This window comes from Stylophora pistillata, chromosome 6 (assembly GCF_964205215.1).
Source record: "Stylophora pistillata chromosome 6, jaStyPist1.2, whole genome shotgun sequence".
NCBI classification, from domain to species: domain Eukaryota; kingdom Metazoa; phylum Cnidaria; class Anthozoa; order Scleractinia; family Pocilloporidae; genus Stylophora; species Stylophora pistillata.
In genome coordinates this window covers 7979390-8005387 of record NC_142524.1, presented here as the reverse complement: position 1 = coordinate 8005387, position 25998 = coordinate 7979390, and the positions used below count along the sequence as shown (strand labels likewise).

Sequence of the window (25998 nt, the reverse complement as noted above, 5' to 3'; positions counted from 1 at the left end):
TTGATTTCAGCCAATCAAATTCGTGAATTCGGTAGTTCCCAGTCCTTGTGAGACACAGCTGTATAATAATAGGGTAAAATGTCCAGTACAAAGACGACCTTCCAGGGCTTAACATGCACCTTATCATAAGGAGTCCAGCGAGCTGACCGCTTTTTTCTCGTGTTTTCCACTGCCAAAAGCGACGATTAAGGATAAATGAAGTTCCCACATAGTTTAGCTTTGAGATAGGACTAATGCGTTTCCAGAGTGCAGACTCGGCAAATATTTTCGCCATTAGAGTAAGATGCCATTAGATACGACTTCAAATTATAGTTTTTAGTTCAATTGTCGCACAGGAAAAAATAGCATATACAGTCTCTTCAGAGTTGAATCACGCAGCCGTGCCGTGCAAATGCATGTTAAGCAGCGTTGTGTCCATATAACTGTGTCCAATTTTAAAGAGTTTGTTTTGTTCGTACTTTTTCCAAGTCTCAGTTTAAAATGTCTTTTAATATCTTCCATAGTAAATCAAAAAATTACATTACTCTGAATTGAAGCCAAACCGGATTATGTCTTGCCTTGACATCTGCTCAGCGATAATATTTATAGTGATAATAATTTCAGTGATATTATTTATCAACAGGTTCCTCGAGCCACAGGTTTTACTTTCCCAAATTGCGGAACTTTGTTTCACTTCCCCTCTTTGTTTTTCTCAGTTATTGTTTTTCCCTAAAGTGTCTTGTTTTTAGATTTTGTTCAGCCGCTTTTTAATCCATTTGCGTCAAAACCAGTCGTTTTCAAAACCAGTCGTTTTAAGAATAGTTTTATCATTTCCTCATGTATTAAAGCGAACTCATTTTAGCTTTCCTTTTTTTAGCCGATTGAACGCTTTTTAATAACTAAGTAGTTAATATCTAAATTAGTTTAATTTTACTATCTCTATTATGCGAGTAAATACGCAATTCAGTTTTTTAACTGCTATGTATTCATGAATATATAAATAAACTTCAAACTTCAAACTTCAAAATATGCTCGATTCCTTTGTTTTATGCTTCAACAATGTTCCGTGTTGCGTCTGGTTAAGTTCTGTAATAGAGTGGTTAAGCATCAAGTTTAAGGCAGATGGCTAACACAAACTGAAAATAATGAACTGTTCTTGCCCTCTACTTTCAGCAGTTTGTACACTTAAGTGAAAATATTAGAATTGTGAACTTGAAATTAGTTTCAATTTTCCGACTGTGTTGGTTCAGAAATCGATAAAGAAAAAAAACAGGATAACCCAACTAATTTTTTCTGTTTGCTGTTAATTTTTTAAAACATCCTTCTTCATTTTACTTTGAGAGAAATCTTTCGTTTGATTAAAGTTGTAATCGTCGCTTTGAGAAAGTTTAGTTTACTCGTTGTTTTGGATCCATCACAACATTTCATTGTGAATCAGTCATATACCTTAGTAACTGTAGCAAATTGCAAACCAAAGCTGTCACAACAGCAGCTGGGCTGCAACGGGTTAAGATATTTTGAGAACGATACAGCTGAGCAGCAAGAGCCCCCCTTGTTAAATTGACTGCAAACTGAAACATAAGAAAGGTGTACTACATCAATGGGAGTCGATATTCTCTGAATTCAGCAGGTGTGTCGGACGCACCGATACAAATGATTCCTTGTCAATCATTCTGTGCGTTGGTTCTAACCGCTTTACTTATCCCTGCATTCAGGCGTTGTTTCGAAACGCTATGGTCAGCGGCCAAATATCCCTACATCGGTCTTCATAACATACTCCCTTCTAGAGTTTATTCTCTTTATTTTGTGTTTTGAACTGATCTACTAAAGTATAATGATCTATTACTCCGTGATGAATACATCTGGGATACATTCTTGATTCACTCCTTAGCTTTTCTGTGTTCTTATTGTGGAGCAAGCATCGTTTTCATTACTCTTTGTTTATGCTCAGCTCGGCACATGCTACACGTGTTTGCCTGCCAAACTATCGCTATCCACTCGCCGCATGTCATTAGTCGATTGAAATGCTCGCACCGCATGTTTGCCGACTTGTTTTAGTTTTGTTTCAAAACACCCGACATTGATATTGGCGACCACTGATCGTCGCTTTGAAGAAAAGCCCACACCCTTCTTAACGACTTAGACCACTTAAGCAAAGCGTAAACACGTTGTATGCTCAAACAGTCATTTACAATCAAAGTAATTATGAATCGCATCTGCCCGACCAATAGCTAGCTTTTCATCGCTCTGTGTTAAAAACAGAAATCCTAAAAAGCATGGCCAAGCTCTCAAGGAGTTTAGTACTTTGTTTTGTTCACAACTATTTTCGGCGCAGAAAACAGCTGATTTGCGGGTATTCTCTGGTGGCACAATTGTCTTCTCAATTCGGGAATACACTCTCATTCTGCGCTTCGAGCTCATCGCCGATTATTCATCATCGGTATTCCTTAGCTTCCGTTAATTTTACCGCGCACTAACAAATTAAAGTTTCTGTATTTGTCTGGTGGCCGGCTTCTTAAATGATCCGAGTTTCTCGGCGACAACGTTAAGAAATTACCATTTCCATTTGCCGCGGCCGCCAAGCACACCATCTCCACAGTTTTCCCACGCTCTCTCTAATTGAACTCTCGTTTATTCAGGAGCAGAAAGTTACTTTATGAAAACGTAAGGCGGGTAATGTTTCTTTTTTCCTTTTCTTCTTTCTTCTTTGGTGCGCAGTGCGTTGCCCAAGCACCTGTACGCTGTTAAGGAACTTGTGGCTGGCCATTGTTCAGAGCAATTTTAATAAACACCGATGCTAAGAATGAATAGTTATATAGTTGTACGTGGTTATGTCTTTTGTTAAGCCTCTTTCGGCAGAACATTGGTTGCTAGCATGTATTCATTGATCAAACTTGATCAATTCACATGCTCGGTGTTTTTTCTTTGAACTTTCTGCTGGTTCTCAAAACTCCGGCATTCGTCATTGAACAAGTTTTCAAGTAATTCCTTAGAGAAGCTGTGTCTAAAGCTTGTATTGTTTTTGCTCCAGCATTCCACGTGAGTGCGTTGTTGTAGTTTTTCAACAAAAAGTTGTTCCAAATTCTCGAAAGTTGTTTATTGATTCCGCGACACCTGCGTTGACTTGTTAATTCCCATTCAGCGATTAGTTTTTTTATTTGCTAAGGTTTTGTTCTGAAATTTCTCCACAGCCCGCAGGGTTAATCTGACTGATGATTATACCACTAGCTTGCAGTTATCTTAGAGGAAAAACTGAACGCCAAAGTGGTTAGTTGCGGTTTAGTTTAATTCAATTTGCTAAGCCTAAGGGTGTTCCCATGTGATCTTCAGCTTTGATTAGTTCAAATTAAAAATGGTTTTCTCCTGAAAACGCCTGTTTTTCCCCTTTTCGCGGTTACGCGGCTGTTGATAAACAGTCCTTGTGGTTGGAGAGCGACATGAGTCCATCGTGTTTTCAAACAACGCTCTCTTTGTTTATTCAGCTTCACAAACATGAAAAACTTTACGGTGGGACAACGTCCATATTCGATTTTTTAAAGCCATGTTTATAAGCGTATTGAACACATGCTTCTGTTCTCAGTAGAGCTCAAAGGTATATAACCCAGTAAGGAGCATTTTTTCTTTTCTATCTTACCCCGGTGTAACACAAAAATTTTCTTTGGGAAGTTTTGTTTTCAAAGACTTTGCAGACCGGTTAGTATTAAGTGAAAATATCACCTTTAATTGGCAAAAGCTAGAGAGTTCTAAATCTGGATATTACACCGACATTTCATCGCTGCTAAAACCCACCCACAGTGCAAGCGAGGCTTACACTGATGGCTAAAACACAATTTTATTTCCTCGATGTTTCTCTTTTCACCACCGTTTAACGAAGACCGATTTATGGGTCAAGATCATCTGCAGTCAATATTCCTCACAGGTGTCTCATCTGGTTGAAAGATTGTTAAACACTAAAGGCAAGTGCCGTACTGGTGGAATTTTGTTGTTTTCATTTGACCCCCTGTGTTTTCTGAATGGTGCTTTTTATGATCCGGTATGTTTTGCCCTTTTAAGCATTTCAACGCCTTGCACATGTTGCAGAAACGTAAGGTTTTCCTTTCATGGTATGCGTACGCTAGTGTCAACGAGATCAATCAGGGATTTACATAACAATACATGAAGACATTTAAACTGGAAACTCCATTCAACAAGCCCTGTGATTTATAGCCAAATTTTCATTGTTGAAAAGAATGCCACTGACAACGAAGTTGCTATCGAGTTGACACGCAGTGAATTGAACAGTAATAATGAAATTCTCCCGTTTTAAACTTCTTTGGGTAGAACACAGTAAAATTATCTACACATGGCGCCAACAACGTTTTAAGTGACGATTCAATGGAATTTCATTGATGACTGAGACATGTGTTAAACCTGTATGGTAACAAAGCGACTCCCGCCAAAAATACTGGGTGCGTAAGGCCAGTGCCAGTTCCATCACATGTGTGAAACGTGCGCCCACGAGGTTTTTACCGCCAAAAATAAAGCGATGTTTAACAAGATAGCGTGTCCAATCATTCATGAATATTTACGCCTTTGTTTGTACTGTGGGTTCTTTTTGATGGTCTATTATGTGCACCATTCTGGCCACGCGAGTTGTTCACCCTTTCCTTTTTCAGTTTTCTTGGGCATAAAAATCGCGAAAAATGCTAAAGGAAGTGGCCGAGTGTTTGTTTGTGACGCTGTAACGGTCCTATGATTTCAGTCCCGACCTTAATAATCACACTGCCCTTGTCAACGCATGTTTTCAGACGACCGTTGACTTTTAATTAATTGGCAAACTTTAGTGAATTGTTTATCGTCGGCACACGCACCAGATCACTTGAGCTCAAACATTGTTCGATAAGCTTCAGCTGAACACGAGAATTAACTTTCAGGAGTGGTTTTCTGTCAAAATTAAACAGCCGTTCTCTGATTTAGCACACGACTTTCTTAAACAAGGGCTGATCGAGCGGCTCATGAGATTAAGCGACCTAGCGTGCAATAGTTATTGTTTTGAAAGAAATCTTGTCTGAACAAGCTATCCGAGACAATAGGAAGGTGCTGCTTAATTAGAATAATAGAAATAGTTGGTTAAACAGTATTAAGCGAGAGCGTGGTCTTAGGCCACGAGCACGTGTGTTGAAGGTTTCTTTTGACAAGCACAAAGCGTGGTAAACTGTTAACCAATATAGATACATCGTTGGTATTGTTCTTTTGACTTTTTGACTTTTGTTTGAATCGTGTAGGTGTAAAATAACTGCGTACCGCACGAGTCGTATGAAATCAATGCACAAGTCCAGGCTTGCTTAATCCTATACTGTTAGCAGAGCGGATTTTAGTCAACGATAGAAAAGTTTCAACTCAGTAGTATACTTCGGCAACTTTCTTTTTAAAAACACACTTCAAAATAACAGCATCACTAAAACGCGTGTGAAAAGTTATTTTGAATTAGATTTTCGCACTTATTCTTTACAATTCAAATCTTTGTTGAAAGTTTCCACATTTCTACGGTGGTTTTAAATAATTATTGAATAGAATCCGTGGAAATCAATTACTTTTCCACTCAAATTGAGTTCATTTTTGTGGTCTATACCCAAAGTAACTTCCATTTTAGCCACTTCAGCTTTAAGTCCAAAATGTGATTTCTCACTGGTAATTTGCATAGTTTAATAGGAATGTTTACTTTGAGAAATAGGCGTCAAGCAAACGGTTTGTAAAGCATCTAAAACTTGACTGAGAAATTTGATTTTGATGTTAGATTCGTTTTCTAGTACACAGTTAATGAGCCGTAGAGGCATTTCTAAAAGAAACTAATGCTACAGGGTCAAACCACACCGTAATCTCATTACGTAACTGAGAGCTAATAAACTTAAACGAACGAACTCATAAAATTGAACGAAAGATTTATCCGTGTGAATAACAATACTCAGATTATGAAGTGTCAGTGAGTATAAAATGCGAGCTTAAAAATCTTGAAAATCGTTATTAAAAGGAAAAGTTTCAAAAACAGGCTTAAAAGTACTGATTTCAACTTGTTATGGTTACCTTTAATTGTCCTAAACGTTAGGAAAGGAAGCGGCTACTGGTTAAAAATGTGTCTTCTTTCTTTATAACAGCTGAAAATGGACATTAGAGTACACTGAAAAGGTTAGGAACGATAATGTTTTCTTGATATTAAAGCAAAGAAATTTTGAGGCAGAAAATTAAACCTGGCAGGATGAACTGAAAAGAACAATGTTGTAAGAAGGGGAGAATAATTTAGCTACATATCTTAGAAAGCGTAAAAAAGACGGTTCACAATCACTGCAGCTGCTTCGCTTAAGCGCGTAAAGCCGTGTGACGGACATTGTCTTGAGAAAGAATAATTGAGACTCGCCTGGAGGTAGGGCGCTCTTGAAAAACGAATTTTACTTATGAAATGCCGTTTAGTAAAAAAGGAAATTTAACCACGAAAGCGAACATTCAACAATTATCAAGGGTAACAACATTTGAAATTCAGCCTGGCTATGGAAATTCAAGTCATTCTTTGTTCGCGTGGAATAGGCTTTAACGCCGGAAAATTGACAAAACAAATATATTGCTCTCCCTGATTTGGTAAATCTAATTTGGCGTCCATGTTAAAGGGACAAAAAATTAAAAAAAAAAAAACGTCGCAACGAAACCTCTTGAAGGTTTATCCATTAAGTACAGTTCATTATGCGCACGCGAATTGAAAATTTTTGCCCAGTAACATGTTCTTTGAATTCAAGCTACCTTAAAACCGTCTGAAAAGATCGCTAAGTTCGTCGATTTCGCCATTTCTTTGAAGAGATATTTTTGAATGGTGTCTCTCTTTCGTGTTCCCTTTAAATAATGTTTTGATCCGTGAAAATGTAATGTAACATGTTGCAAAGTCGCGTGGCATTGTCGCGTGTCTACAAACACCCCTCGTGATTGTTTTCTTAAAAGCCAAACTAAAGTGGTGCGGTCGCCAGTCCTTAATCTAAAATAAATTCACTTGAATTAAACAAAAAAATGTGGATTCTTTAGCAATTAATTCCCAACCTTTCAGTGTTTGCGATAAATGGGCGGTGCTTCTATTTTAGCTGTCGCAAACCGACGCCTAACTTCGATATTTTAAATTAATTATATTTGCTTGAAAACGAGAAGAGAGCTTTTTGGAAGTTTTGAAGGTAAACGCTTTCAGATACGCAGCTTTTATGTCGCCATAAGAATTGGAAAAACGCCCTCGCGATAAGACTTATGCCTAATCACTTCCCTTAAGTAAAATATCACTCGCAAACGTACACGACTAGATTACATTTTTCCCGTCTGTCCCTACGTCAATGGTAAAAGAGGTTATCTAGCGTGGTCAATGTGAATGCTGTCTTTTTTCCCGAGTAAACAACTTTCCGTGATATTATTCCTTGTTGCTATACGGGCATTTGACGTGTTGAGATATACACTGCCATTTTTCTATTTTCCCCTTCTTTTAATTTCTTGGCCGAATTGTGTCGAGTTTCATTTGTTAAAATGCAAATGCGAACAGCTGTTTTTCACCTAGCTCTCTTTGAATGTGTGTGTGTGTGTGTGTGTGTGTGTGTGTGTGTGTGTGTGTGTGTGCGTTCTGATAATTAGAATAACAAAACCTTGCTTCGTTTGTAAGCATTTGTAGAAAAACTCAATTAACGCGACTTGGAGTAGCCTATCCCGTTATCGTAATGGATTCTTTAGAATATATTGTACGATTGTGGGAACTTTTGGCACGTTCAGCCAGCACGGAAAAACGTCTTGAATCCATGGGCTTAAAAACTCATTTTATTAGTGACGTTGTGTCAAATCATTTCCTAAGACGAAATCGTTCAACGAAGTGTCTTTTGTAATTACTTTTTGCAGTGGCAATACATTTTTTTCCGATCACATCGGGAACAAATGTTTAACTCATTCGATTATATGCGGGAATGATCTCGTTTTTAATCTCAGAACGAAGTTTCCTTTCCTATTATTTAATCTTAAGTGGAATCGTTTTTATAAAGTAAACTCTTTGTATTTTAATCTTTCTATGTTAACGCCGTTTTAAGCTCTTAGCGCAGTCCAACACTCGTCGGTAAAACAAAAATTCTCGCCTCGCAGAAGAAAAAATAACAATCACATTCTCTAAAGCGTCCTACGCATTCTTGAACTTTGGTCGGGTTTTCCTTCAACAGATTACCGATCGCCGACTTAATTCTCTGTTCTATTTACACTTAGCTTTTTGTTCATTAAAATTTCCAGAACATATTTATCCATTTCAAAACTCCGATTGAGCGCGCGCCTGAAAGATCAAACCTCGAGTTACTATTCTTCGGCGCAATAAGATTGATTCATTGATCCGGCTTTTTGGCGTCAACTCCCGTCGAAATTGTTCTATTATGGTCTGATTTAAACCGTGAGAGAAGCGATCAAACGCACAGATGATGCCATAGACATGTTAATTCTTGGCAAAGTGTCTTGAGAAATGTACAATAAATTCTTTAATTATTCTCTTTCGAAATTGTATTCATGTATTCAAGATTACACCTGCCTCTGGATCGCAATGCTTTTCTAATTATCTGCCAAGGCCGACGTTCAATTCTAAGTCGAGTGAGTTTTCCTAAATTATTTATCTTACACCTTTAAATGCCTTCTTGCGCTCCGATGCTCTTTTCTCGCGAAAGCTGGCTATTTGCGAGAGGAGCGCGATGGATAGGCAGCGCTCTTGAAAACAAAGTCTCTTCGATCGAGTACCTTTGTTTTAGTGCGAATATTTCCTGCCTCTTTTCTATTGACAAGCGAAGTGTCTGAACTACGTGCATGCTTTGATAAGCGCCTGCAACAATTTAGCGCGTCTCCATTGTGTATAGAACTGAAAAAAGCAAACTGAAATTGTTTTGCTGCGGTAGTCCGAGCGACCGTAATGAAGCCGGGACAATTCTTTTGGAAAGCTTTTGAAATCTTTTGACCAATCTTGAGAGCGCTCTGTATTGTTTCAGGAAAGAACATCCGCACGAGCCGATAGATTTGGAGATTGAAAACGCTGCGAGGACAGTTTGTCAATGGGCTTAATTGCACTGGGTTAGAGTTATACAAAGCTTGGAAAAGATGTTTACCTTGTTTAAATGGAACCCTGAGTAATTTTTTTAACCTCGGAAAGGCATGTTGAGGGGATTGAAAACAAAAATTCCAGCTAACGCCAAATGAATTTTCTTTCGGAGTAAAAGAAACCACGATATTTCAGCGCGAAAATTTTATGGGGCGTTAAAAAGAACCAAGAAAAAAAGTCGTAACGAAGGACGAAATGGAGAATAGAGTTCTAAGCGGGAGGAAATTAAAAACAAAAAGAACAACACAGCTGCTGTGATCGTTTCCATGTCCAAGTTCACCTATTTCGCTAAAATTTCAAATTTTCTAACCCTGTTTCCTCGCACATTATTGAGTTCAAGCATCAAACAAATCATCTTCTGTGAAAACACTTCCTAAAACTATGCGCGTCGAACTGTAATTCTCTCTATTGTCAATTCCCCGTGAAAAGGCGAATATATCATAGTAATGCAATTTTACTTGTTTGAGTAGACCATTCTTGTTCGCATCGTCTAAAATAAATAAATTAATAACTCTCAGTCTTCGGGCGCTTTGGAGATAGAGAGACAATTTTAGAAAATAACTTTGTTTTAGGCGATATTCGCTTAGGCGGGTGAATTCTCTAATCTATGCAGAACTTTCTTAGAGGAGTGAAACATCTGCTCTTACTGAATAAATTTCTTGAACGTTTAAAAGCGGTCTTTAGCGAGTTTTAGTGAATTTTTACTGCGTCTTTTTAAGAGTAATTTACGAAAATAGCTTCGAAGAAGCCTAATTTCTCAAGTGATGTTTTTTTCTGTCACTTTTGTAAACTATTCCCCAGTGTTCCTTTTCATCTCTTTATTATTAGTTCCGGCATTCAATTTTCCTTTTTTTACCCTGATCACATAAAGAGCCTAAATTCTTGCTGTTCGAAATAATAATGAAATGTAAATCATGTTCTGGCATGAAACCATTGATATTTAGCCAATGAAACGATTTGTTATCACCAGTTATGAGCCAATGGAAGGCCATCTTTTAAGGACAGCTGCCAATCAAATGCACGTGTTGCAAATTACTGCGTAATTAGACACTACGTTCCGTTTCGGCCGGAAACTGTTGTTTATGCATAAACACTACGATTTGCATAAGGTATTATTTGTGGTTTTTTTGCAAAAATATGAGCGATTTTATAGGCAAATAGTCCGATTCAATATCCGTATTTGCCGGGCAGATTTTTATCAGCAAGATGCGCGTAATTCATGAAAATCTTTAACCGTTGCTCGAATACGGGCTGGGAAGCTAAGAGCGACACACCCTCATTTTTAATGAAATGTTAATACGGCCATACACCCGTCAAGAAAACAATACGAAACACGTGTGGGGATATAACAACAAAAAAACATATTTAACAAAGGGAGGAGCTCTCGCGTGTGACATTTCAATGAACAGTCCTTAAGTCCTCTTAACAACCACCGTACAGCATAGCAGCTGCTTACGCCGACACAATTAAAACATTTGCGTTTCCGATCTTAAGAACATTTCAGCTTCCAGCAGATAGTGTAGACATCTCTCGCGTTCGGCAGAGAAATTTCGCCGCTGGACCTCGCCAAACTTTGAAGAGCGGAAACAGGTTCGCGTACAAGACCAGATAACGGTTTTAAAAATATATAAACGTTCGCGTTTATTATTATTTTTATTACTCGGAAGCGGTTCCTGGTTGACCTAAAAAATTATTTTCAAAGCAACTACTGGTAGTGTTGGACTGACAAAGGAACGATCATGCCCAAAGCATTCTTGGTGAAGAAGAACAAGAGATCACACGGCGGAACAAGTGTATCTGAGAGAAGAACTTTAGAGTACGATGCACTGCCTTCATATCGTGAAGGGAAAAGCGTTGAGCTATCCACTTCGTCTGCGGTTTCTGACATTATGCATTCATCATCGCTGGCCAACTCGGATAAAGCACCGGTGTTAACTTCGTTAAGTACGCTGCTCACCTCGACGTCTAACGGGAATGTTACCAGCAGCGCTTTCAAGCCTTTTAAGGTTGAAAAAGAAAAGGAAAATTCTCCAAAGAAGTTCAAGCCGAATCCGCCGCTTGCCGAGAACCGAGACAAACCGACCAGGGGAAGAGAAAGCAACAGCAGCACCGGGCGCGAGGCGCTCAACGAAAAACATTCAGATCATGGTGGCAAAACCGCAGTGCTCGAGCACAAAGAGTTTGCCATTTATCAAGACAAGTACGACTTTCCGAAACCCAAAGGCCCGCTTCCGCAATCGCAGTTTATCTGTCAGCTCTGCCAAGAAGTCTACTCAGATCCATTTTCGCTTGCTCAGCACAAGTGTAGCGGAATTCAGCACACCGAATATCGATGCCCAGAGTGCGACAAAGTGTTCAGCTGCCCCGCGAACCTAGCGTCGCACCGAAGATGGCATCGACCGCGTTCGCCGCATGAAAAGAAGCCAGCCCCCTCGCAAGCGCCCGCTAGCCGAAGCGAACAGCTTCCAAACAGTCCGAAAACCAGCGGCGAAGACAACAAAAATGGTGTCACGACCACCACTGAAAGTGAGGTGCGATCGACCAGTCCGATCGGAAATAGTCAAGGGCAATTTGTGTGCGAAGTATGCAACAAAACATTCCGACGAAAAGCGTACCTGAGGAAACATATGAACAACCACAATGACGATCGACCCTATCCATGCCAATACTGCGGAAAAGTTTTCCGCAGCCTCACAAATCGTGCCAAGCACGTCTTAAACCACGCGGTTGGACCGAAAACATTTATTTGCAACGTTTGCGGTAATGGATTCGCCAATAAGGGCAGTCTGGATCGGCATGCACGGATCCACACAGGTGAAATTTACTCTTGTAAACATTGCTCTAGCACATTTTATAGTTCGCCTGGTCTCACAAGACACATCAATAAATGCCACCCGCCCGAAAATCGTCAGGTCATCGTCCTACAGGTTCCTGTGCGACAAGGGTAAACTCTCTCGCTTTTCTATGCTAAAATATAAACATTTGACTGTGTAGATTTCTTGTACAAAAATTGTTAAATAGCATTATATTTACAAAGGGGTTAGACAATACCTCAGAACAGCCTTATGAATTTTAGACCGTATTGTACAATTTCTTTTAATGCATGAGAAGGTGTAGTCGGGCGAATTCTTATACACATTGCAAATTTGCAAAGATGTAGTTTTAACTTATAAGTAGTGCAAATCTGTATAAATTTTCCTGTCCAATTTGTTAGTTGTTTTGTGCTCCTTGGTAGTAAGCGAGCGGTGTTTATTCTGAGAAACGCGCAGCTGTCATGAAGAAATTTTCCCACTTGGCTGATATTAATATTTTGTAGAATGTTAGCGGATTCTTTGATGGAAAGTGTCTATTCAGTAAACGGAAGAAAATATTAAACTAGCCTTTGTTGCTCATTTTAAGTTTTCAAAGTGGATTTCCGCAGTGCTGCTCATTGAGAACTCCTCATAAAATGCGACGCGCGCGGTCTAATTTGCTAGATCAACTCATGACGTTTCAGTAATCATTCCCCTCAAGATTCTCATTGAGTCAAAAGATAAAATCAAAGAATGGAATCTAATAAAATTGCCGGCGACTTTCCTATCCTAGATGCCCTTATTAATCCTCTTTAGCGAAGTATTTTGCTGGTAAAAATCGCCCGACCGCTTGTCACTTCGAAAACTCTTTGCGCGCTCGCAACAAATCATGCAGAATGCTCCAGAGGCAGGTTTTCACAACCTGTTACCCTTTGATCGGCGGCGTTTATTTTGGTCCTTGTGTTTTTTATGCCAGTTCAGTGTAGCCTTGAGGGGTTTTATCTACGCTTAAGATTGAATATTGAATTACTCCCTCGGCGAATTCGGGTAGTTTTAAAAACAGATGGCGCATGGTCCTCATTGTGTAAGACGAATATTTGTCAAAAGCGAATTCTACCGATCACGTCCCCCTAATTTACTGCAAAGCGAAAATCGTAACCAACTGATTGTTTGTTGAGCCGTTTCACGCTGTCGCTGTTAGGACAACCCTTCTGTTTCAGTGAGGAATTCCTTGTTAAAACTATCAGTGTTGTGTTTCCATGCGATTGTTAGCTTCTACACAAGTATTCAACAATGCGCCTTCGCTGAGAGACTGATCAATGAATAAGAGATAGGGAACACCCGAAGGATGCGAATTTGCTATTGGAAAACCTACCAGTCGCCAAAAAAAGTCCCTTGATATTATTTACCTAAAACATAAATTTTCGTATGAGTAGCGATATTTGAATTACGCACAATAAAGATACTTATGAAAGCTTTTCGCTGAAAGCGAAAATGCATTGAAAAGAAATGTAAGGTTTGTTTTCGCGCCGTGTGCTAGCATTTTTGTACGCACGTGTTCTTTGACTTGCGAATGCTTTTGCTCCTGTTAAAAGTGATAGTTTATTAGTGAAAGATTATTTTGTATTGGGAAATACTTGGTCCGTTAGCTTCAAACTTCCATTGCTTTAAACGCATTCGGGGAGATATGTAAACGATTTCAACCATAGTGGAATTTTGACCGATTACGAATATTCATTATGTCGCTCAATGTTTGTAATTAACGTTTGTCTAGTTTTTCCTCTTAATTCAACCAAGCTTTTGATCACCAGAGAAATTTCAATAAACAAGTCTGTCTTTAGGATATAGCAGACTTCAGTCGAAAAAAAATACAGGTTTTCGTGGAAAACTAAGAGGCGGTTGATAAGACTAGTTTATGATTCCGATAGTCGAATTTCCCTCCATTGTCTTCAGTGTCAACAAAGAAAGCGTTGCAACCCTCTTTCTGTGTGTCCTTCTAAATTGCGATGTTTTTGTACATTGAAACAGCTTCTGAACTAGGTGATGTTTCCTATGGGTTCGAGAAACGTTTGTTGCGCGTTTAAGCTCACTTTTTTTTTAGTTAAATACTTAAGGATCGAAAAGTTTTGGGGGCGGAAGATGTATAATGCGATCGAGTTGTGATTCTTTGCCTTAATCACAGCAAGGTGCTTCATTAGTATTCGTTGCATTCGTTTATACGTCAATTCATATCGTGTCTTTTTCCTGCGGCTGGCGAGAAATGGAAAAGCGGAAACTCAGCAAAAAGAAAAAAATCCCTCCACATTTCTTGTTTTATCTAAATGTTGGAGAAGAAATGCTTTACTCAATCTGTTGCGGGGAAGATGGTGATACTATGTGATATGTTAATTTGCTTTCAATAAGTTTCCCGCGAGGTTGAATGAAGTCAAATTCTCAACAATGCGTTTTTCCTTTTTCTGGAGCGGTTTCCTTACGCGCAAAGTGAAAGTTTAATAAGGGTTATACAAAAATTGCACAAATATCGAATGGAAAGCGACGACGATATACGAAGGTCATCGTGCATAACAGCAGGTGCGAACTTATTGACTTTTTCAGAGTCGTCGCCAAGTCTGCTGTGCTTGAGAGACAAATAGGGAGATTTGGCTGCTGTGGAAAGATATTTCACATTTACCGTGGCAAATTGTTAATTTCTTTGCATTCTATTTATTGACCGTGTTCTGATATCGCCCTGATGTATGTTCTTTTATATTGAGTCAGCTGGAATTCTTCCATAATAGAGCACTTAGATGACAGCAATCTTCACCTATACAGTCCCGTGATGTGTAGAAATGAGTTAAGCGCGAGGCTTTTTACTCATCAAACCATCAATTACTTTACGCTCTCGTTCGCTTCAACTAATTACTGGAATTTGGGTTTAGAAGCCCATGCTGGAAATTTCTTAGATAAGACTATCACGATTTGTCGAAGTTTCTCGCTTAGTTGCAAATTGAAAGGACGTGGTTTCCTTTGCAATCGCTACTCGCTAGTGACGCGCGTAAACACGTTCATGTTGGCACAGCTGAATTTTCATAGCAATGCGTTACCAGGCAGTGTGTTCTTTTCTAAGATTTCGAACACATGCCAATGAATATTTATTCTCAAGGTAAAGAGAGAAAGAAAATGAAAGTTTTTTTTCATCGATTTGCGCGCTAACAGCGGAACTATCCTCAAAATCGTCATTCCTGAAGGGACATCCATCACGCAATTTGAAAAGTGATGTTTTTTGCATCGGAGATCTGGAGTGAAAGATCATGTCTGTTTTTCAGTCACTCTGCCGCGAGAGACAAAGACGCGCTTTCTCTATCAGTCGGATTTAATTTAGTCCAGTAACAATTGGCAAGGCATGTTTCCAAGGTTTTTTTTTTCTTTTACCTCTAACAAAAAATGCTTCGAGCTTACCGGTCGGGCTGATAATTCATCACCTACAACGCTTTGATCAATTTTAAGTGCGATAAACAAATGAGCGCAATAATTTGTTTTTAACTCCTTCTCTTTTTTATTCCTTGATCGCCTCAAATACGCGCTCCTACGGGTCTTGCACAACCATTCACATTATCATAATCAAAGTTACCACGGGAACGGCAGTTCATCTTTTTGTTCGTAGCTCCGCGCCATGCGGTGAAAAATTGTTATTAAACTTTCATTTAAAAAGCCTTCTGTTTGTTGCAGCGTTTAATCAGGCCTTTCAACCCAAATGACTCTTCCTTTCCGTCTGTTTTACTTATCGCTAGTATTTCAAAACGCCTTCAAAAAGACTTCACCGCTTGCATGTCTCCGAAATGAGCGTTGTTTTGTTTTGTGTAATTTTTCGTCTTCTGTTATCGCAGCCTGCTTCTCTAAATTAATTTTTCTCTAAGGCGGGGGAGAGATCTTTTCCACAATTCATTTCCTGGCTTCTTGAAAGCTTAGGATGTAAATATCTCTTGTGCGATAACTGATAACGATCCATTTTCAAGATTTTACTGTGATGTCCTTAACACTGTCTATAAAGAATATTAACGAGGTTTTAAATTGATTTGGAAATTTGCTCATTTTTTTTTTAGCATGCATTCTTCGTTGAAATATTGACGCACCCTAGCTGCATGTTTGGCCAAAAACTTTCCCAAACACGAACTATAAACTTGTTTTTCTTTTAAGTGGCGATAGTCTTTGTTCGGTGTAAATTATTCAACGTGCGTTTTCGCGTTGTCACTGATCAACGAATCGAATTCTCCGCGGTAATCAGTGATTGCTCGGTTACAGTGACGCTATTTGCTCGGAAGCAAACAGAAAAGCCAACTTCAGCTCATCGCAATCTCAAGACTTAGAGCTGTAATCTTTCAAAGACGTCTGTCGTGTTGAATTAGTCTTTTTATCTGAGGCGTAGAAATAGTTTTTATTCTACTTCGCCTGGATGTCTTTGGGACCCCTTCAATTTAGTGACATATTTCACGTTAGTAAACGTTTGCATGGCAACCCATCGTCTGTTTGCCTTAATGTCTACCATTTGAACTAGTTGTTGGGGGATATTAATGCGCGCTTTACCAATGTGGAGTCATTTGCAACGACGCGCACGTTCTCCTTCTGCCTTCTGTAATTAATCAAATTGCGCAAAATCGGTTTCCTGGCGATCTAACGCTTTTTCACCAAATAAACGCATTTCTTTCAAAGATATAGCGTCAATCGCCCCTAATTGCTGCTTTTTAATGGGCTCGTAAGATGTTCTGGTACAATTTAGCTCAAAACTACACACTTGCTCGTTTCCGAGGCATTGTTCTCAAAATGATATCCCGCGGAGGACGGCCTTCATATCTCTGCCCCTTTCAACAGCGAAATTCTTTAATATTCAAACAGCACGATTTTTGGCGTTGGCTTGCACGCATACGTGCTGTATCGTACGTTTTGGAACGGCTTGGAGGAAAATTATTGTAATCATTGTCAACGTACGATTGTTTTGGGTGTGCGTTGAAAGCATGCCGCAAATACTTGTATTAGTAAATTGATGGCTGATAGTTTTAAATAAAACCAACAGGTGCAGCATTTAGCAACTTTCCCATGATAGTCTTCATGTCACTACAAGATCATTATGGGCGTAATTTCGCAGACGGTTACCGAATCCAAATTGTTAAAAGGCGACCATTTGCTTTGAGTAAAGTCGTTAGTAATTGCATCGCAGGAAAATTTCAAAGGGCAGCTCATTTAGCGTAACATCTCGACGTGGTTCCCGCGAGTTCAAATAATCGAATTTTTGATAAATTTACATTGCGTGGTGTTTATTGCCCCTTGTTGCGCGACAATATTGTTGGTAGCTAACAATGGGACTCGTCTTTAATAGCATTCCGTTCCAAAGGAGATTTCCCATTAAACCGCTTCCTCCAAATTCCAAATATCTTTTAATAGCGTAATTTGAAATTACCTAAGGAATATTTCGCTGTTTCGTTGGTCAGTACGTGGCGAAAATCCGACCAACCCTCAAAATATTTCCAGCGTAAGAAAGATAAATAGCCTAACAAAGGAGGAATCGTATGTACCCTTTGTTGCCACAAGATTTCGCCACCAATTAACATTTTCATCTCAATGAAAGATTCATTCGCTTGTCAAAAGTTTCAAGTTATCTCTGTCGTTCAGCTGTAGTTTTTCCCCTTGTGGTGTTGTTTACGGATATGCAGATGTTCAAAGAAATTCAAAGTCTTTTAATAGCAGGAAAAAAAATTGAGCATGCCTTCTTTTAAGCATATTCGAGAAACGTCAGCATGTTTGCTCTCCGCAAGGAAATTCTCGCTTGCCTTTGTCTTGCAAATTTTTCTTGGATGGCTTATGAAAGGATCTCAAGTGGTGTTTACTTGATTGGTCCTGTCGGCATTCAACTGAACGACAAACACTCCATCCGTCGGCCCTCTTAATAGATAATGACATATGCATTCTTGAGGAACCTTTTATCGTAAAAAGTAAATGAATAAAACAACAAATTACATCAGAAAATCCACCCGAAAATCTTTTCAACTCCTTGAGGGAGATCTCTTAAAAATAATAATAATAAAAAGAAACTATTGGCATTAGCGACTCCGGCGCGGATACCTAGCAAAGTATATCATAGACATGAATGCATGCAATGAGGAATAAATCGATCTCGACAGCTTCAAGAACCGGCGTATTTCACGCTTAAATTAAGAAGATTGCTTCCCTAGAGCTGGGGATTCTTACAATACCTCAAACCACTTCTGCTCTTGAGATTTTTCTTTTAATCTTTCGACAAACGTTTGAAAATTACATACTTGAAGTTTTTAAAAACTTCACGTTATCTCTTCGATGTTCTCGAAATTCTCATATCAGTAAGGTGTGAGTGATAGCATCAGTTTTAATGTACATGGTGTTTACCCGAAGAAAGGATATTTCATAACGTAATTTATTTGTACATATGTGTATAAGCTGCGTGGTTTGACAAACAACTGGGAAAAGTTTATTATTTTCGGGTTTTGGCGTATTGAACAAATGTTATGTTTTACTTACGGCGACTTTGAATCAACGCGCCAGTTCTAATAAGATCATATAAATTAATGGTATTACCGGTTTCCCGCCAAACAGTGAGAGGTTTCGATGTTTTCTGATTTCACTTCGATCATATCATTTTCTTTCATATTTTTACTGTCCCTGTGGTTTAGTTTGGTTTGCCATGTAATTAACCGCACCGTAGTAACATTTTTGGCTAACTTCAATAAAGGCCGCCTGGCTTTCGCGAGAGCATAGCGATTTTACATTAAATCATTGTTTGATTTTCAGTTTAAAAGTTAATGCATTTGACTCCAGAAAGTCTTTCACAGTTGCGCATAGTAGTCCAGTTCTCATTAGAGCAATGCGCTCGCCTCGGGGTTCTTTCAAACAAACTATACACTATCGTTGCATACAGAATAATTGCGTTATGATATAGAAAACGAAATTTTAGCGCACAAAATGCCATGATTAAATTTCAAAAATTACATCTCTTTTGGCTTGCTTCGCAGGAATGAAGTTCTACTTTCATATTTATCCAGACTGAAACAATAACCCCAAATGGATTTGTTATTTATGTTGGAGATCTTGCTCTAATCCTGGATAACTTGCGCAAGGTTCAAACGAATTAAAATTTTTAAATAAGCACAGGTTTTTCCTTACTTAACGGCACAATTTGCTTTTAATTCAGCCTTCACAGCTTTGAGTAAACGCCTTTTTTAAATTAAGATATAAAGGTGTGTATTTCATACATATGCTTTCAGCTCCTCGTCAAGTTTTATTGAGAAGAAACTTGGCAACTTAAACAATTTTAGATTTGTTTCGAAGGCATTCTGTAGATTTTTCTCGAAAAGTTGTCTCCGCAGTTAAATAAAAAATAGTTTCTGGTTCTTGTCCAAATTTTGACCCTCTTACCGCGTTCAGAGTTCTGAGAACGCACGTTTTCTGACGGTAACATCTCTTCAGCTCATGGTTTTTCGATATTGAGAGACAACGCTCCTCCTGTATTAACATATTTTGTAGATTTTTTTCAATATTTCGTGAAAGGAAATTCCTTGGGTACCTCTTCTCTCGAGTGACACCTCAGGGAAAGTATTTCCCCGCATTAAGCGTGCTGCAAATTGAGGGGAAAAGCCGTTTAAGAACATGAGTTTTTTAAAGGTTTAATTCGGTAATATCCCCCAAAAACCACCATAAACATGCACATGCTCATGGTCGTGGTAAAACATAGGTCCTCGTTGTCTCAAGTCGATGGCTTTCACTCTTGGAAAGAAAAAAGCCTCTAGGAAATAGTTTTCTCTGTCCGCGAATAGGTTAAACGAAAATTACATATGGCTCTCAATTTTGCGCTCGTGAAACCTTTGAGAGAATGGAACAGTTGGGAGAGAAATACAAACTTTTACAAAGGAAGAGATGAATTCAGAACATCAAATTGTTAAGACAACATGCGAATTTCAGGTGCGTCCCTAGAGTTAAGATTTTGGAAAAAAATTTTCCAACAGAATGTTACATTGAGTGCAAAAATGATTGAGAAGAATTCTTTCTAAATATTGAGGAAACTGCGCAAAACAGAATTTTTCATCAGCACCGTGCTGTGTGTGTGTGTGTATGCGGTGTGCTCTGAAGCTTCGAGAATGTTTTTCGACGCTAAACAGCTGCTAGCCATATCGATCATAAGCACGTGAGACTTTAAAGGGCAAATGCTAGGTTGACTCTGAAAAATTAAACGGGTCACATTTGGGAAATATTTGAAAGAAATTTTCCTTTTTACCCCGCTGGTATGGTGCTGTATATCTCTAGATTTCATTTTAAATAGCCATTGCACATTTTAGTAATCGATGCATACTGAACTTAAAAGTCGGGACGTGAAAACATTGCTACAAATCGCTTCCGAAAGTCTCTTATTATGCAAATCTGTCTAATACTCGCTACAGGACACTTCGTTACCTCCACTGTAACTAAAATATGATTAGCACGTCTAAATGTAAAAATGCTTTAATACTTTAAAGAGATCACTGCGAAAGTTAAAGCTTTGCAGCTCGAATCACAATTTCCTTAACTGAAGTTTCCTCGGGAACTAACCATAAGCTGTACAACTTGGTTTGAAAAACTAATGAATGGTTCAAAAATAAAAAAAAAGAAAAATGTTGCAAGCTTTTCACAATTAAGTAAGAAGTGAGTTTCCAACTGCCTCTTAAAGTAACGATTTTTTTTTTCACCTTTTTATTTTCTATTTGGCAAACTTAAATTTTAATTTACCGATTCGCGAACTTAGTGATAGTTTAATTGTTTGGAGCAAAGGTGCTATGAGTTGGATATTTTATAAAGTGCAAATGAATTTTCTTATGACAGTACTAGCTGTCATTTGGTCAACTCGCCAAAGCATTATACCCACTTCAAATAAAAAACATCAATAAAATTAAATCTAATGCATTTCTTTCATAACTCTAAATTCACGAGTGCCGAAAATGTACGCTTTTCGCTGCATTTCTTGTCCATTCAACTGAAAATAACATCAAATATTAAATTAACCCATCAAAGCTTCAAAGGTCAGGAGTTTTCAACGCAATACCCAAAACTTTATCTAAAAGGGAGTGACTTCTCAATAAAGGTGTTTTCAAAGGTTGGTGGTTTATCGGTCTAAAGAGTCATTCGACAGAAATTTCCGAGGAAGTGAGTGCGGCTAGTTCCGAGTTTAATCTTAATGAAAGTGTGAGTTCTCGTTTGAAATGCCGCGCAACAGACAAATATTCTAAATGCATCCATTCTTTACCAATATTTCCCTTTATAATGCAGGAAGGAAACTTCAAATTAAAACCGACAGATCACTGACCGATTTCTAATTATTAGCGTTCCGGAAAGTTCGCTTTTTCACTCGATTAGGATGTAGCTCTAGGTGCATCATTAATGGGATGCAGTTTCCAAGTGCGTCGTTTGAATGGCTCGAACGATTTCCAAGGTTGCTTGCATAATAAGAAAAGCAAAATTCTAACACAAACTCTAGCATCGATGACAAGATCGCCTTTCATTGAAACCTATATATGTTTACATTGTCACCCCTGAAACTTAATTAAAAGGAAGTAAATGCCAAAATTTGTGGAATATTGGGGACAGTCTCTAAATTGTTTCATTTTGGACCAGACCCGAACAGCTGTCGAAAATTTGGAATCTACGATAGCGCTTTGTGTCAGTTATTTGAAAAAATTTTGCCATCGTGTAATTAGAGCTCTTCAGTCACATTTTGAAACAATTTCTATCATCAATCTAATTTTTTGTACCACCAATAAATTCTTTAAAAAATTGGGAACATTTTCTTTTAGTGATTAGTTTCACTAAGTTACTTCGTCCTGACAGCCAATATTACCAAGCAATAAAGTTCGGACTTCAAATTTATGTTGATTAAAATAGAAAACGGACACACCTGCTGCATAAATTCATTTTTACTCCTTGGGCTAAAAAATTGTATGACAGTACCCTGAACAGCTAAGAAGTAAAATCGAAACTTCTATCCAATTCCAACTTGAAGTACTGATCGATTTTTTGTTGCTTGAATAAACAAAGCAATCATTTTTCTCTAAACTAGCGTTGCCAGGTGATTTGTAATTTCAGAGCAGTATTGATAAATAAATTTGATAAAGCTTAAATTCTACTAGCGACATAATAATCAAAATCATAATCAAAGTAATAAACTCTATCATAATAAAAATATGGTTATAATCTCATGGCAACCCATCCAAGGCTTCCGAAATTCTGAAAAGCTTCATGAGGAGCCAAGTACTGGAACTAGGACGTCCGTTGGCCAGAATACGATGGACTAATGTATGCCTTAATAAGTGCGTTCGTGTGCGTTAGAATTTTTGTTCCTTCTACAATGTAAGCATGATCATAAACTGAAAAATCGAAAAAAGATAAATTCGCGATCATTTTTCAATGGTTATGAAGTTCGATCAAACCAATTTTTTGACTAAGTTTTTTTGGGCGCTTCCACTAAGAACTGAGAAACGTAAGCACCTCTACTGACTATGGGCGGGACCAGCGCAACAGGACCTAATCTGTAATTATCCCCTCCAGCTGCATTTCTTTGTAAATTCAGTTGAGAGAATTTGGTTTTGAAACAAAATAAAATCTTGCTAACGAGTTTGCCTATTCTCATAACCTACTTGAAGGACATTGTATTGATATCATAGTTGCAGGGCGAAAATAAATCTTTATTATTTATTTATTTATTACTTAACCCGCTTGAAGGACACTGTATTGATATCATAGTTGCAGGGAGAAAATAAATCTTTATTATTTATTTATTTATCATTTATTACTTAACCTGCTTGCAGGACATTGTATTGATATTATAGTTGCAGGGAGAAAATAAATCTTTATTATTTATTTATCTATTATTTATTATTTAACCCGCTTGAAGGACATTGTATTGATATCATAGTTGCAGGGAGAAAATAAATCTTTACCATTTATTTATTTATTATTTAACCTGCTTGAAGGACATTGTATTGATATCATAGTTGCAGGGAGAAAATAAATCTTTATTACTTCTGTGAGTCAGAGGATAAACCTAATCTTCCTGCTTCATTTTTTTTTTTGTTTTGTTTTTGTGGTCAAAGACTTAGAAAAATCGGGGAAAATATCGCATAGATCGAAGGACTGGGGCTCTCAAAGAGTTACTTCCCACTCTTTGAGGGCTAAGATGACATTGAGAGTCCTGTTCAGGAATGAGGCGTCAACGTGAACACGGAATATTTGAATTGATATTAAAAGGACAGCTTGGAGGGAGATTAATTCTTGACTTTTCTTTAGAATCAATTATCTGTGAAGTCGTAATTTGTGTGAAATGCTTTCAACTCATTTGAAAGCGGAGAGAATCAGGAATAGGGCGGAAGAGAGGGAATGTAGGCTGACCCGGTCATCCCACATACCCTCTCTTGAAGACCTGCCCGAGACCTGAAAACCTCATTGGAAGCTCACCTTACATTACGTGCAAGGTTTGGTTTTGCCAGACATCAGTAGCTATACTTCTGATTCCTAGCATGGCGATATGGGACAAACAGCTGATTTTGCCAAGTAACAGACTGTTAACATGCCACTTACCCATGGAAAAAATTTTTAATGGAAATAATTTTAGGAACCACCAGAATTTCTTCTACGAGAATTTCTCATAAATTTGTTTAGAAAGATCTACCATTGGTTACAGTCTCGTTAGGCGTAAAGAGTTCGGTTGAAAAACCCGCCTTAACACATATGAAGTGTCTAACGTATGACTGCACATTCGCTGCTTTCTAATTGAAATTTAACAATTGTGTGTTGAAAGAAGGAAAATGTTGAAAGGTCATCAACCTGTGCATCTAACTATGAATACTCTGCCACAACTGCTCTTATTTTGCATAGTTTTTCATATTTTGACTAAAAAAAATTTCACGCAGTTTGCAAAGCCTTTGTTCGGTTGTTATAGCGGAATATGTCTGAAGCCAATTCACTTAAGGTCAAGACTCAACGATGCTTAAAAATATCCAAGGACAAAAATTACCACTCTGGTAGAAATTATATTAGTAAGCAGGCAAGCCCCATACCTGTGAAAATATCAACTTTGAAACATGCTACGGCCAGCTTACTTCAGCCGATATCCGCTCTAAGATGCTTTGGTTAACCTGATGCCGCCAGAGAGGCTTCTATCTGCAAGTATAAGGAGCACGTGGTCAACTATCCATATAGGGAACTTGAGACACGATGATTGGGTGAGCCTGCAAATTCTTTCAATTAATTTAAGAGTAGACCTTATGAACGATGTGGGGAAAACAGTGGCCTTATGCGAGCGCGCTGAACTTCGCATCGTTGACCATAACCAGCTCCTCTGTCCTAGTTGAGTCCCCCGTGCGAGCTGGAAGATTAAGATGTTGAGTGCCAGTGGTGCAAGCACCGTGAGTAAAGGGCGTGGGAGACGTTTGATACTTCAGCCTTGTCTGTACTCCCTTTTTTCCAGCGAGACTCGCTCTTAGAGTTCGCATTACCATCCTATTATTGCTATTGATATCATTATCATCCTTAGCTTATCATCATCACCGTTATTATTAGGAGAGAGGAGCTGTTGGGACTGTGCTGATCAAGTAAGAGCCCTGGCAAAGTTATGGGGTTGTCTGTCCTGGGACCAGACACCTACTTTTACTCCCCCCCCCCCCCCCCCCACTCTCCAACTAGGAGAACAAATGTGTACTAGCACTCTAATAGGAAGACCCGACAAAATACTAAGGATAACTTGTGATGGATTATCCAGGAAGGGGGGGGGGGGGGGGAGTGAGGACAAAGTCACTCCATTGCTTTGGAAATTGGAACAACTCCTGGCACTAAGTTTGTAACACTTGGACAATTGAGTAACGACCTCTATATTTGAGCAACCTAACAAATTTCGACAAAGTGCGCAGAAACCTTCGAGCAAATTCTGAAAGAGGAATCGATTCACACACTTAAACCTATTCCTATTAATTCCATTTAAAAATGGGAAACGGTTGCTATGCAAATTTCTTTTATGGTATTTAATAATTGTACGATTTTCCGTCAGCACTTATGGTAAAATTCAGTGAAAATTGAAAACAAGCCAGGGATTTTATCGGTCATTGGCTCTTGTTGACAGTTCTGTTCCCTTTAGCATAAGATATGACCAACCTGCAATTAATATCACTAAACTTCAAACGACATGATATAAAAAGAAAAGCAACAGATTTTACTTATCCTTCCGTTCCCTGTCGAATTCCTGGGAAAACTGTTCATTCAATCTGCAATATCCTCTCACCAGCTAAACGAGACGGCTACAAAGGAACACGAACATACAAAGTAACGTGAACACTGAGTCAAGGAAAAAGAAATTTAAGGAGGCTGGATATAGTTTTTCACTTTTCTGATGCAAGATATTTAAACTAAAATTACGAAGCTTAGCTTTAACGAATCGCGATCACATTTTCCCCTGAAATAAAGATATTATTGAAGAATCAGTTTGTTGTAAATAAATTGAAAAATTCGTTGCCATGGCAACGTTGCTGGCTTGCAATGCTGGGTCCAATATTAGACTTGACTTGAATTTTCTTAAAAACTGGACGGTGAATTTATTTTAGATTTTGCATGCGTCCTTTGACTGCCTTGGTCTACTTGACTGTTAAGTTTAAAAAAATTCTGTCTGAAAGTTTAAGGAAAAGAGGCCTTTTTTAGAATTCATCGTTAACATTTTTTCCCTCTGACAGAATTTTTTCGAATTTTTGTAAAACACGCACAGAGCCGTTCAAAGTTAACGTGCAAAAAATAAAAATAAAAAACTCACCGAGCGGAAACGGAAATACGTAAGTCTAAAGTTTCAAATTTCCGAAAATTTCGACTCGACAAGATGGGCAATTGCGCATGCGCAACATTTGTGTCACGTCACGACACTTGCCACGGACGCCACAAGGTTTTGAACGTCTTCTTCGCCAAACGTCCTTCGCGCTCTTCTAAAGAGCTTTATTTTGCTAAGAGAGGTTTACCTTCTGGGTGGATTGCGCCTGGAAATGGCTGCTGCTCTATTTGCCTTCAAAGTGCTGGATTATTTTGTGCAAAGTGTCGGGATGT

General features: G+C 38.4%; 1 protein-coding gene and 1 long non-coding RNA gene across 6 annotated transcripts in view; one reads left to right on the top strand and one right to left on the bottom strand.

Moving 5' to 3' along the window:
• LOC111324673 (uncharacterized) overlaps window positions 1-25243 on the bottom strand; it is a 48898-nt gene extending 23655 nt beyond the window's left edge. For all 5 annotated transcript variants that reach the window (XR_015988887.1, XR_015988888.1, XR_015988880.1 and 2 more), the window contains exons 1-2: window positions 25128-25243; window positions 23976-24078 (exon numbers count right to left, since the gene is read on the bottom strand). This is a non-coding gene — a long non-coding RNA (uncharacterized LOC111324673). The remainder of the gene's footprint in view (window positions 1-23975; window positions 24079-25127) is intronic.
• LOC111319231 (insulinoma-associated protein 1) lies at window positions 10494-12489 on the top strand. The gene has a single exon (XM_022922073.2). It carries the CDS (start codon window positions 10837-10839, stop codon window positions 12043-12045), a length of 1209 nt encoding a protein of 402 aa, XP_022777808.1. The 5' UTR covers window positions 10494-10836; the 3' UTR covers window positions 12046-12489.
• Window positions 25244-25998: the final 755 nt, after the last annotated feature.

Excerpts from the sequence above, each read along its gene's own strand:
- LOC111319231 (XM_022922073.2), top strand. The coding sequence starts at position 10,837 with ATGCCCAAAGCATTCTTGGTGAAGAAGAACAAGAGATCACACGGCGGA.